This window comes from Triticum urartu, chromosome 7, assembly GCF_003073215.2.
Source record: "Triticum urartu cultivar G1812 chromosome 7, Tu2.1, whole genome shotgun sequence".
NCBI lineage: Eukaryota > Viridiplantae > Streptophyta > Magnoliopsida > Poales > Poaceae > Triticum > Triticum urartu.
Genome location: NC_053028.1, coordinates 175,084,245 through 175,098,244, shown reverse-complemented (window position 1 = coordinate 175,098,244; position 14,000 = coordinate 175,084,245). Strand labels below are relative to the sequence as shown.

Here is a 14,000-nt window from a genome sequence, read left to right as displayed (position 1 = left end):
GTTTTTCCCTTTCCGATAGGCACGGCCGTGATTCTCGCGAAAGCACAACCGTGCCTCTCGTGAAAGAAAAAAAAAGAAAATGCATTTTTTTCGTTTCCGAAAGGCACAACCGTGACTCTCGCTAAAGCACAAGCGTGCCTCTCGTGGAAAAAAACAGTGACTTTCACGAAAGAAAAAAAGAAAATGCATTTTTTTCATGCAAAAAAATATTTTTTTTCTAAATTTTTTTGATCGAAAAGTTAAGAAAGACCGGGGAAAAGCCAAAACATCAAAAACCCCAAAAAAAACAGTTTAAAAAGCCGAAAACGCGTGCGGAAAAATAAAAAAACAAAATTCGGAGGGAGCGTCCAGAGCGCAACACATGACGAATGACTGAGAGCGCGCCAAGTGATGCTGATCGTTGCGAGGCTTCCGAAGGAGCGCTCGTTAACTAGTTGCTTCCTCAAAACACGCGCAGTCTGTTGTTTGTGCAGGAGAATGATTTACTTGTGAAAATAATAAAGTATTCAAATGTTTGCTCTCGTCTTGTGTTTAAAGAGGCCGCGGAAACAAAAGATACGCGCTAGAGAAAAGGGCCGTGGCACAGCCCGTCAAAAAAAGGCCGTGGCGCAGTCTCGTGTCTCGTCGCTGCCCGTTCCCCGCAGAGGCCCACAAACAGAGCCCCCTCCTCAGACCGGCCCCATCCCGCTGGCGCCAGCGCCCAAACCCTCGCCGCCGCAGCACCACTTCCTCGGCGGCCGGAACGGCAGTGCATCCCGCTGTCCGCACGACGCCAGCGAAGGCCATGGCGGACCCACCTTCCCCCCGCCTAGACGAAGACGACACCTTCGGCCGCGACTTCAACGCCTCGCCCTCTCGCAACGCCGCACCCGCCCGTTCCGGTGCCCTCCTTCAGTCCCTCCTCCTCCGCCTCTGCTTTCACTCATGCTCGAGCTTCGGCTTCTCGGAAGCTCACCTGGTTCATACGGCGCTTTTGCTGCTGCTGCTGCTTCTATGCAGGCGAGAAGAGGCAGTTCGGCGATCTGGATGACGACGAAGACGATGTCTTCGCTTCCAAGAAGGTAATTCTTCTAGGTTTCCTCTTTCAACCTGGTACAAAGTATCAGTACGTTTTTTTTCCTTCTGCCACTGGAAGCATTCTAAATTACGATTGCCATTAGGATTGCAATGATACATACAGCATGGAAAAATGCTTAGCACGTTGGTCTTGGTGAAGTTCTCTCTGTCTCGAATTTATGGTCAGATGCATTAGATAGTACTCCCTCCGTTTCAAAATAGATGACCCAACTTTGTACTAACTTTGAGTCATCTATTTTGGAACGGAGGGAGTAGATACTGTGGCTGTTTCACATGGTAATGGAAAGATGCAGTAAGAAAATTAAACATATGCTTTCTTGCCTACCTAATAGTCCTTTAAGTTTTGACAATTTCATGGAACAAGAATCTCTCATTTAAGACAGCAAGTTTGTGTGCAGGGAAAGACAAAGGTGGAGGAAAGTGCACCAGGTGCTGCCACGGGAATGATTCTGTCTCTCCGGGAAAGGTATATTATATTTCTTATCTAACTTTTGATCTATTGCTGTTTTTACCAAATAACTGTTGTTCTATTGTTAATTGTAACAATGACACTAACTCCTCTTGCCCTTTTGAAGTTTGCAGACCTGCAAAGAGAATCTTGAATCAAACCAGGTGTGTAGTTAGTCACTGTTCTTCAATGTTATCATTTGCTAGTTGAGTACAGTTTTATTGAGCTCAATTTATGTTGTGTTGGTGTAATTGAAGTACCCTGTTATGCCTCATTCTGGTATAAAATAACTGTGCACTCCATTAGTTGTATGAGCAGTTTAACTGTAATTGGCAAGCAATCATTCTGGGATAGTATGTACTGTGTTTTCGGTATATGTTCTTTGTTCAGTGAATTATTATTGGCAAAACCCAAGCCTCACAGACTTCCATTGTTTCATAATAGCCTTGAAGGGTTCTTTCAGTCTATAGTGCAACTGTGAACATTCGACTACTTAATCATATGAAAATGTGTAAACTAATAAAGCTTAACATACCTGAACTTTACTTAAAATTTAGACATCTGAGAAACAGAAAGGCAAGTCACAACTAAAAGTACACCCACGGAGCAGACAATTTCTCTATAATAGAATGATTAATGTCTGTCACTAAATATGGAGATGTAGTTTCAGTAACCATGCATGCAGTTTTTTACACCAATGTTTGCATTTCGTTCCAGTGTTACCTCTACATAGCTTAACATATATGATCCATAATGCTGGAATTTCTGAAACGCTGCATTTATAATTCACAGGTGGAACTGGAAGCTGCTAAATCAGAAATCCAGAAGTGGCATTCAGCATTTCAGAACATTCCTGCTGTACCTGCAGGAACCAATCCAGGTTTGCAAGTTAAATCGAAGTCCATCCTATTTCTGGTAATAACTGTGTAAAGAATATTTATTTATTTATTTGAAACGCAGAGCCTGTTTCGGTGGTTACTTATCTCAATAACCTGAAGTCGTCAGAGGAGTCACTGAAGGAGCAGGTTGGTTGTTGTGTCATACTCGTAAAACTGATACGATAGTCATGCTTTGCTTCGGTTTGATTGTTCCTTAATTGTATACTCAGCTGGAGAAAGCGAAGAAAAGAGAAGCTGCTTTTATTGTAACATTTGCAAAACGAGAACAAGAGATTGCGGAATTGAAGGTACCCTCCGGGAGCCTCCTACGACGAGGAGAAACATCTCAATATGGATAAATCTGACCAATACTTAGTTATTTTCAATTGATCAATTTTTAGCGTCCTTCTAGTTTGTATTGATTGTTTGTTAATTTTTTTGTATGAATTTGCAGTCTGCAGTTAGGGACTTGAAAACACAATTGAGGCCACCATCAATGCAGGTAAAATAGTGTTACTTATGCTATTTGTTTTACGCTTGCCAATTTATCATGTATTTGAACTTATTAGTGTTTATCAAAAGTTGCTTGTACAGGGGTTCTGTTCATTTGTTTAGATTAAATCTACTGCAGAATGTAAACTGTAAAAGAATACTTAGTTGCTAAAATGGCTTATTTTGGACTTGACCATTGTTGTTCTGTGCACACCTTACTGTAGAGTTATAGTTATTATTACTTCAATTTGGTAAACCATAATTAGTATTGGATTCATTTCAATCAAATCTGGACTTGGTACCAGTACTGCTCCAGCTATGTAGACTACTTTATCAGGCAAAGTGACAGCAGTACATGTAAACTATACCGTCATATTATCTGGAAAACTCACAAACTCTGCTTCTTGTCAAAAGGCGTCCATGCTCTTTCTTCTGTGTGCTCACCTTTGTTCCCTTTGACATAGTGGCCTCCATGATCTGCACTAGTTGACCTTTATCTATACCAATTGTACTGACCCATGTATACGAATGAGAGTAGCTTGAACAAATATATACTCCCTCCGTTCCTAAATATAGGTCTTTGTAGAGATTTCACTATGGACTACATACGGAGCAAAATGAGTGAATCTACACTCTAAAATGCATCTATATACATCCGTATGTGGTTTATAGTGAATCTCTACAAAGACTTATATTTAGGAACGGAGGGAGTACAAGGCAGAGGAGGTTGCAAGCAAGTAATATATTTAGTAAGCTACCATATTTAGTGGGGTACCTACTGTATAGGTTCATATTAATTGAAGTAAACCCAAATGCTTGCATCTTGGGCTGAAGAATGACCCAATTCCTTAGCTTCCATGCATTAATCATATCCGGGGATGTGGGAACCCGCTTGTGTTCCTTTATATGACCACTAGAGCCGGTAGAGGATCAAACGGAGGTAGAACTTAGCAATCCAGCCTACTCACCCGACTCGGTCCACCCGTATGCGAGGTTTGGGTCTCCTACGAGACGTGGTAGGGTGTATCTTAGTCATGTTCTTCTCTATGGTCTAGCAGAGGGCAGTTTGTTCGTGATTTTACATACAAGATATCACCTTTTAGAGATCCAGTGGTCTATGCCTCTACGGTCTCTATATTGCATCTTATACTCCCTCCGATCCATATTACCTGTCACTTAAATGGGTGTATTTAGACGTATTTCAGTGCTAGATACATCCATTTGAGCGACAAGTAATTTGGATCGGAGGGAGTATTAAAACAAGGTTATGTGCTATGATTATTAAACTGCATCCTCGCTAATTTGAAGGATTATCTGTAGGTGGTCAACACCAGATTCTGTAGTGAACAGACATCCTAAGGCCTACAGTCCAAAAAAAAAACATTGCAAGGTTCACCGTACGAAATTTTCTGTTATGTATCGTTTCTGAATTCCAATAAAATGAGTCATGAGCTGCACTGCAACTATGATTACAGGATTAACTGTTCCACTTAAACAACAAGATGAACTTTGTGGAATGGAATAATGAATGTGAGATTCTCCGAATACTGAAGATGGTACCGTATCATCTAATCTAGCTATCATCTATATTTTCTTTAACATTGAGTGGAAATACCTTATGTTCCGTTTAAATATCTTCTCATTCACGTCATGTCTAATTGTCTATGATACTACCCTTTTGTTTGGACTCCCTGCATGACAGGATTAACTTCTTTCAAACGCTAGCTTCTTAGAGAAGCTAATGGACTGGGCTCTTGGTATAGGAACAGGCTTAGGTGCTGTTTGGGCTGCAGGAACTAGACATGAATTTCACGGGACAAATTGGGACAGTACTACTACATTTTGATAATGTGGCCTTAAGCTCCCTGAGAAGCTGTAGTAGCTGGAGTTAATAATTCCTAAACCCTATGTTATCACACTAAATAGCTTATTTACATCCCTTTTTTCTGTTTGCTTCAACAGACAAGACGATTATTGCTTGATCCAGCAATTCACGAGGAATTTACACGCTTAAAGGTCAGCAATTCTCCTTCAATCATACAATTCATGTTGAATTATAAGAGTTGTTTGTGCCAGCATGTTTTAAAACTGAAAGCCTGACATTGTAAAGTCTAAGAGAACCTTTTATAGCAGGTTTCTGTCTTTCTGATGCCTTTCTGCACCATCTTTTGTAATAATTAGTCAAATATGTAATGAGACAGTATTTGCTTGTCTTATCTTAAAGACTTAAACTAATGGCTATGGTCCCCTTATACAAGTATGAAAGGCACAAAGCCCAGCAGTTTTACTATCACAAAGAATGTATTATGAAAATAATGGAATATTTACGGAATAAATTGTAACTCGCAAATGTATTATATGGGAACATGATAGATGGATGATTCAAGCATATTACTAGCCATGCTGAATTGCTGATAATGCCTCAAGTGTGGAAATAAAAAGATGTGTTTTCTATTATCTTAGGAAGGCTGAACCTTACATAGCTTGACACCGAGTGGCTAACAAATGGTATTGCCCATTTTTGTCCAGAATCTGGCTGAAGAGAAAGAGAAAAAGATAAAAGAACTGCAGGAAAATGTTGCCGCTGTCAATTTTACCCCATCCAGCAAACATGGGAAGATGCTAATGGCCAAGTGTAGAACATTGCAAGAGGAAAATGAAGAGATTGGGGCAATGGCTTCTGAAGGAAAAGTAAGTCTGCCAACAGACATAAGCCGTTTATATACATTTTCTATGGTTTTCTCTGCCTTTGGAGGAAAAGAATCATTGGTCATTCTTTGAACAACCAACATACTAGAAGAGAAATTTGTCGCCTTATTATATTTGGCAGAATGCGTTCTTATGAAGTATCTTTGGTACAGATCCATGAACTTGGAATGAAAATTGCAGTTCTGAAGACCCAGAACAATGAGCTCAGGAATCAGTTTGATGGTACGTGTTGAGCTATATATCCAAGTGAAAGGAGTGACAAATAACCAATATGTGTGTTTGTTATAAAAATTGTTAAAGCTGGTGGACATTTGTAGGTCATTTAGAACAGAAATTGCTCTGCTCCTTGTTAATGGATAGTATGCTAACATGGAGGTACTTAACCTTTTCATTGCGTTGTCAGGGCTGTACAAACACATGGATGGCCTAACAAATGACGTCGAGAGGTCAAATGAAATGGTAGGATTCGTCACTCCTGTTGCTACTAAATTGCTTGCTTATTTTATCCTCTAACCCTTTTACTGCCAACTCTTCCTTAGGTTTCCATACTGCAAGAGGAGTTAGAGGCTAAAGATGTGGAGCTGGCAAGGTTAAAGGAGATGCTTTCCCAAAAAGAGGCAACTGAAGACGACGCGGTCGTCGAAGAAAGAGAGGAAGCTGCAAATGATATGAACGCTTCTTCTGATCCGCAGCCGATAAAAGCAGAGTCCTAAGGGTGCCAACTGTTTTCTGCTGCTCGGTTTATGCCTCTGATGTAATGTAACGCGTTGATGGCTGCAACAGTTTTTCCACATTGCTACTTGGTTACCTGAGAATTTCATCTGTATGCTTGATGGAACGCTCGTGTATCACAAGTTGTAAGTTATCCCGTTTATTCTTGATCTGCATTGCATGTTCGTAGAAGCTTTATTCTGATGGCAGCAAAGGGAGAGGGCGAGGCGGTTGTGCAACAGTGCAAGTATGAGCAGCATTCGTGAACCTTTTTTGAAGGGACTGTTTGCCGTTCCGCTTGGGTACAGATCGGTACAGTTCCACACTGAGAAAGCGCAGCCTAAGTTTACCAGTTTTTTTTTTCGTTTCGAAAAAAAGAAAAGTTTACCAGGTTTTCTGATTCAACGTTCCTTCTTCTGGCACAGTTTGCAAACTCCGCAGCAATAAACACATAGTTTGCCACTCTGATCTAGATACATCCGTTTGATGAGCATCAACTAATTCTGGACGGAGCGAGTAGAAGAATTTCTGCACGCACTTGAGATGGTGAGCCACAGAATTTTATTAAGAAAAAACTAACGCCCACACGTGTGGCATATTGCACATCGATCACACGTCTTCTTTACCACTCATTTTGTCACATGTGAACAGATGACATCAGTCGGAATCTTTTTGGTTGTCGGCTTAAAAATGTTTTATTTCCTAATTAAAAAGTCGAATTAAAAATCCTTTTTCACCATTAAATCCGTCTCGATGAGATATTCAAAACTAGACCCCATGTTGATATGTTTCGATGATTTTTTTTTGTCCAGAAGTTGCCATGATGTTTACACTATAGTTGCCATGGTGCTTAAACTAAAGTTACCATGTGGCAATTTCAGTTTGTAGAGCATAACAATTTTAGTATTTTGATGATGGCAACTGCAGTACTTTGACCATAAAAAATATTTTTTGTATGAGCCATGGCAATTTTAAATGTATGTATCATGGCAAGTCTAGTTTTTTATTTTCCTATTTTATAAATGTTAAAAATTACTTTTAAATGTAGAAGAAAATAGTTAAAATATATCATGGTAACTTCAGTGTAAACACCATGGCAATTCATGTGCAATAGACATGGCAACTTTTAGCCGATTTTTTTTTGTCGAAATATGTTGGTATGAGATCTAGAGATTTAATGGTGAAAACGGATCTTCAATCGGATTTTTTATTTAAGAGATAAAACATAAACAGGAAATCCAAAAAGATTATCACATGCATGCATACAGTGACGTGGCACAGTCTGTGTACTACAGGGTGTGTGGGCGAGTTTCGCTCCCACCACACGTGTGGGCGTTAGCGTTGTCCTTTTATTAATACTGAGTCTGAAAATGCAGTTCAGAGATTCGACAAAGAACAACATGCAACATTCAGAAATTCTACTAGAATCTTGAGCGTACCAGAAACCTAGCTAACAGCTTGGCCATATTTTCAACCACCAAAGCAGAGCCAATATGCAGTGAGTGCTGATACATATACAGCATCACTGCTGGTACATGCTGAAAGTAAATTTAATAACTAGGCCTCATCATGCCAGTCCGACTGGCTAACTCTGCAGGGCTTCATGATGACAGACCTAGTTTGTCTCGGAATACTTGAACCCATACTTCTTAAAATACTCCCGGAATCCATACACGCTCTGGTCATAGTTGAACTGCACACAAGGAAATAGCATCACATCAGCTCAACCTGGAAACCATGAACCGGACCTCTATACAGCATTAGACTTGACAAGTGAGTAATGCATGAATGGCTCATGCATGAATATTTTGAAAGCACGCTTCAGGGCATTGCTTACAGGTAGGACTTTTGCGGAGTATTTCGTGATGCTCGGGTCCACGATCTTTCCTGGGTTAGCAGCCTGAGAAAATACACATCATGATGTTACCAGGATAAAATGACAATAAACTGTACTGTAGGTGCAGATAACACGACGAGCAAGTAAATAAGGAAGAAAGAAATGGAAACCAAATTCATTCTAGGGAAATGATGTGGAGCTCTATACCAAATAATATGCGATGCCTAGCCATGAAATAATGGGAACACATTAAACACAGCTAAGCAAATAATAACTACAAACAGTACCGACGCCATTCACGGTCAACAAAGAACAAACTGACCATACATGAGCAAGTTAGCAGAGCAGGACCTTCTCCAATACGGAAATGAGATGCAAATGAAAACACTAATTCCTGGTCTGACAAAGGATGCAACGAATCTCTAGATGGAGCCACAAAACACACATTTCCTGAGAACTTAAGTTTATTCTCCCTCAAAAGAAGATTAGTGCTTCTCTGGTCCGGGGAAGGGTTCGACCACTTTGGGTCTATTATATGCAGCCTTTCCCTACATTTCTGCAAGAGGCTGTTTCCAGGACTTGAACCCGTGACCTCATGGTCACAAGGCAGCAGCTTTAGCCACAAAAATTAAGAAAATAAATAAATAAGATCAAGAATCAAGATCGTTGACAAAAATGTAGGTGGCACATAGTTCGAAGTAAAGAAGTGGCAACATGTGTTAACCGATGCAAGGTGAAGTAAACAATCATGACCTGTTCTGGGTTGTAAAATACTTCAAGAAATGGGTACTCAGTCTTTTGCCTCGTGAGGCAAAACCCAGGATACTTTGGGCATTCCACCTGACAACGTAGAACAAAACAATAATTCCTATCAGTTTGAGACTAAAGGCAAACCGGATGGCAGCAGTCACAGTTTGTATAGATGAGAAGCAAGAAGCCACAAATTTTAAGCAAGTGTATCATGACATCACCCAAGATAAAGCATCCAAATGAAAAGGAAATCAAAAGTGACAGTCTGATTTGACAGGCAGGCAATTAAACTATCTTGTGACTAATTGATCGTATCTTTGTACATCATAATATCTACAATTGTAAATTGCCAAAATAATAGAAGTACAACTATTCACACATCTAAGCTTCCCATAGAGCTGCTTCTCTAGCAGGTGAAAGAAAAGCCTAGGAAAGATCATCGAAGATACATTCGCAAAACAAAGAGCTTCCACACATGTGCCTGAAGCTCAACAGAAAACTGAAATAGGTGAACTTTATAGTGCATGATGAATTAGATTCGCCAAAGGTAGTATTGTATTAGGTGTCAGATAGGACTAACTTCAAGATTTTGAATTTTAACATGCAGTTGAGACAGCAAACCAACCTTTACAATGTTCCATAATAGCTAGACATGGTAATTTGAACAGATAGAAAAGCAGAGTGCATTAAAGTTTTCAAAAAATAACTCATCATCTTATAGGTGACCGGAAAATACTTCATGGCATATTTTTTGCGGGCGTAAAAAGAGTATTGGCTTACCCGAACAAACTTTATATGAGGATAAAATGTAGCAGCAGCTTCCTCCAGTACTTTGTCAAGATGTTGTGTATAAGTGCACCTACAAAAGCAATTTCATTACTGTTGTAAGCATGTGCAAAGCTATTGACATAGTACAACTCAACTATTCTTGTGTTTCTGAACAAAAAACATGAGCCTAACATACTTAATAGTAAAGGCCACAACTACAGGCCGTCCTTCATGTAATAGCTGCACAAACTGACGCTCTGATGTGAACGGTATGATTCTTGATGGACCTAGATCCTTGGGATATCCAGTGTAGTACCTTCAATACCAACAAGATGATTCAAACATAATAAAATAGTGATACACCCATAAACGGGAAATTAGTTAAATTCTACTATTTGTTAAGCTGTGAGAGTGCGAACAATGCCTGCCAGACTGTGTGCAAACAATGACTTCCGGAGTTAGTGCAAGCAACAAGCTACAGGTTTTATAACCGTCTTTAGAGCAATGGTATTCATGAACAAAAACCGCTTGCACGCACTAGCGAATAAAGTCTCAAGAGAAGATTTAGTTAAATTCGTTCATGCTGAAGACAAAAATAGAATTAGATAGATATACAAAGGAGGTAATGAGTTTGTTGCACACATCGCATTACATACCCTACATATCCGAAGATATTCTATCCACATATGTCATATCTTTTCTATATCTCAGTAACAGGATTAGTCCAAAGCTGTCTTGTCAATAATAAATTAATTATACACTAAGAGAATGCCTACAAGTGACTATAGAATCCATCTTGCCTAATTGAAGAAGTCACGAACCACCATCTACGATTAAGACGGCATGTTCAACTTTCTTCAATGATCTAAATAGATGTAGATGCATGAGCACTAACATTTTACTATTAGTTTTGCACTCTTCTGCAGACCATCTATCACCAGTTGTACTGGAATACTTGGCATGCTAGCAAAAGGCTAAAGAGACAAACTATGTATCAGTTCCAAAACGGGATTAATGAGATAAATAGCGCCACTTCCGCTGTACTCAGTCTATGCAAGCGTGCTATTTTCCAAAATAAAAAGGGCTAAATCATTTGAAGGGGAATCGACCTGTTCTGCTGAAAAATGTACAGACCGAGATGTATGGAAACAAAACTAAAAGGCAGGATTGAGGTATGTGGAGGTTTTCCTCACTTGGATGTGGACCGGAGCTGGGAAACCATCCTATCGAAAAATGACGCGTCGGCCATCTCCGAGGCACACCCAGCGCGAGTGGGCGAGGCGTGGCCGGGAACACAGGCTTCTGAGCAGTGGCGGAGCTACAAATAAATTGCTTGGGGGCCAAGCTAAAGAACACACACACACAAAAATAATAATATACATATCAAATTCTGGATCACTGGCATTAATCAGTATAACTTCTCTTATTTGTTACAATATGAAGAGATCAGATACAAACAAAATAAGCTATACCAAACTTTACTATACGATAATCTGTCAGGCACTCCAATTTTGACTGTCCTTGCACATAGCTAAACTGTAAACAATAATTGAGTGAATTGTTTATGCTAGCATATTGGTAATGAGATGAATAGACGATGACCTAACTGAAATTTAGGGAGAAACTGAGAATGCCTCAAACAAAATATATGTGCAGCTTGTAGTGATTCACTGGAATTGGAGAGATTGAGGCTTGAGAGACAAGAGGATCAGATTCAAGGAGGAGCTCATTTGGGTGTTGTTTGGATGCCGGTGGTAGCTGCGTGTACCTGTGGCCGCGTGGGGTCGTGGGTTGGTCGACGCCGACTCGCCGTGCTGCTGTGTGCTGCAGCCCCCTTGGCCGGTGGGCGGAGCCGCGGCGGCCTGCGGTTGCGGCGTGGCGGGGGGCGGCGGCAGCTGAGTCGCCGAGTGCTGCGTCTCTGTGTGGCGTGAGGCGTCAGCTCCCGGGCCATGGGGTTGGGGCCTCAGTGAATGCTGGGCCTAGGTATCTAATCTTTTTTTTCTCCAGAGCTGTGCGGGCCACGGCCCAGGTCAGCTCTAGCGTAGCTCCAACCAAGTTGCGACAAGTGGATTCGTTTATTCAAAACATTTTATTTCTTAAACCGTGCGTCCAAATTTTGAATCATTTTTATCATTGAATTTCTCGTGTCGATATTCTTAAAAACTAGATCTCATGTCGATAGGTTTTGACAGACTTTTTTTAAAAAAAAACCGGACAAAAAACCACACCGGAAGCATGGTTTTTCTCTTTCAGGAAGCTGTGCCATTTCCGAGAGGCACGGTCGTGTCTCCCACAAAAGGAAAAAAACGCATTTTTTTTGTTTCTAAAAGGCACGTCCGTGCCTCTCACAGAAGAAAAAAAATAAAAACATATTTTTTTTCTTTTTTGAGAGGCATGACCGTGCCTCTCGTGGAATCAGAATCATGCCTCTTACGAAAGCGAAACCGTGCTTCTCGCAGAAGCTAAAAATGTGTTTTTTTTCATTTTCAAGAGGCACGGGCACAACCGAAGAAGCGCTCCTGGTTTTTTCTTTTTTGAGGGGAACCAAGTTTATTCATTCATAAGCCACAGAACGTGGAATATATCTCGGATCATGGGGTTGGCCAAGCCACACGTGACGTCTCTGACCTAAAGAACGAGCAAACTTGACTATGCTATGAGCATCGTTATTCGAGTTTCGACTTTCAAAAACGAAATTACAAGTAAACAAGCGCTCCTGGTTAGTTGCTCTCCGATGCCACTCCACGAGACAAGTGGTCATGCGCACGAAATTGGGCCGGGGCCTGTAGGGCCAAATTTTGCTCCTGGTGCCCACTAGCGATTGACAAGGGCCGAAGCCCATTAATACTCCTTCCCTCGTCCGCCTCGCTCAGCTCTCTCGTCCGTCCGCTTAAGAAAAAAAAAGCTCTCTCATTCGTGCATATTTTCTCAAATCGTTTGCATTGACCATTGATGGCACAAAACTGAGTGCTGACCGCTAAGCTGACGCCAATGTTGACCATTGACTTTTAGAAATGATCACGAATTTAAAACATCGCAAACTTTAAAAAATTCATGAAGTTCAAAAAAGTTCACTGATTTTTAAAAAGTTAATGTATTTGAGAAAAATAATAGTTTGTTGGAAACAGTTCAATTTTTGAGGGAAAAATATGAAAAAGGTAATAAATTTTAAAAACATGAAATATAGGGAAAATTTGATTTCAAAAATCATGAATTTGAAAATGTTCATAATTAAAAAAATTCAAAAATTGAAAACAGTTCACATAAATTGAAAAAAATCATGCATTTGACAAAAAAGGAAAAGAGAAGGAAAACAAAAAATAAATGAAAAAACCCAGACAAAAACTAGGTGAAACCAGAAAATAGAAAACTAAAGAACACATGAAAAACTTCTTGGGAAGCTTCCCAAACTGGAGGGGCTTCTGAAAAAACTACTTGAACTATATGGGCTGACCCACTTGCAAGTTGTAAATAACATTGTATTTGGCGCATAAGGCGCCAAAATAGGGTTCCAACCTGTTTTCTAGGGCGTTTTTAGATGATAATCACCACTATCTTTTTGTTGAGCCCGTATTCCTATGCATCGGGGTCAGCCCATTGGGCTCCTCCCCTGTTTCAGGCAAGCTCATGCTTGCGTCCATGCTTGAGAAACTGCACCTCCCTGCAATGAGCAATGCAGCGACGCGAGCGGTCAAGTATATGGAATCATGCCAAAACAAGGTGCTAAAACACGTCAAAAGAAAAACAAGATGCTAAAAGACTACAATTAACTCCAGCTGAAAAAGATAGAAGAGACCACGGGCTTCCTCTGAAAATTTAGTGTGAGTCAATTAATATGGAGCAGAGGGAGTACCTTTTATGGAAGGACGTTGATAACTGTCACATGTGTGGCATATCGGGTGGTTGTGCCGCACGCCTTGTGTGACACGGAGTCAACTCCGTCCCACGACCACGTTCGGACGCGCGCAGCTACAGCCCGCACGTCTGGTGTGTGGCATAATCGCCCACACATCCGGGCGCACGCAGCCACAGCCCGCACGTCCGGTGTGTGGCATAATTGCCCACACGTTCGGGCAAACGACCGCGCTGCCCGCACGACCCAACACGCCTGTCGCCCCGGCCTCCTTTTGATCCCCAGTGCAACCTGCGCCGTCGTCTCCTACCTCTTGATCCCCTACTTCCATCACCTTCCTTCTCTGGTTGCCATGGCAACCAGATCAGATCCCTAGCGCCTCCCCACCGCTAACCAACACCCCCTGCCCCAACCACGCCCTCCCAAGACGACGATCTAAAATAGGTGGATCTCCGATCTCCTTCTGTTTCTTGGCCT

At 41.0% G+C, this 14,000-nt stretch overlaps 2 protein-coding genes across 3 annotated transcripts; one reads left to right on the top strand and one right to left on the bottom strand.

Moving 5' to 3' along the window:
• Nucleotides 1-631: 631 nt before the first annotated feature.
• Nucleotides 632-6,487, top strand: LOC125521026 (FKBP12-interacting protein of 37 kDa-like). Its single transcript, XM_048686078.1, has 13 exons — nt 632-881; nt 1,000-1,061; nt 1,476-1,543; nt 1,653-1,689; nt 2,318-2,405; nt 2,486-2,550; nt 2,634-2,711; nt 2,858-2,905; nt 4,858-4,911; nt 5,425-5,586; nt 5,757-5,826; nt 6,008-6,063; nt 6,144-6,487. The coding sequence occupies exons 1-13, from the start codon at nt 785-787 to the stop codon at nt 6,315-6,317; spliced, it is 1,059 nt and encodes a 352-aa protein (XP_048542035.1). The 5' UTR covers nt 632-784; the 3' UTR covers nt 6,318-6,487.
• A 1,113-nt stretch (nt 6,488-7,600) lies between these two features.
• Nucleotides 7,601-11,626, bottom strand: LOC125523462. Of its 2 annotated transcripts, XM_048688497.1 has the most exons (7): nt 11,439-11,626; nt 10,864-11,015; nt 9,867-9,986; nt 9,683-9,761; nt 8,906-8,992; nt 8,153-8,215; nt 7,601-8,008 (listed from the first exon to the last, which is right to left on the bottom strand). In XM_048688497.1, the coding sequence occupies exons 2-7, from the start codon at nt 10,917-10,919 to the stop codon at nt 7,931-7,933; spliced, it is 483 nt and encodes a 160-aa protein (XP_048544454.1). In that variant the 5' UTR covers nt 10,920-11,015; nt 11,439-11,626; the 3' UTR covers nt 7,601-7,930. The 2 variants fall into 2 exon arrangements, with proteins under 2 accessions (XP_048544454.1, XP_048544453.1); XM_048688496.1 differs by lacking the exon at nt 10,864-11,015 and having other exon boundaries at nt 9,867-9,989; nt 11,443-11,626.
• Between the last annotated feature and the right edge of the window lie 2,374 nt (nt 11,627-14,000).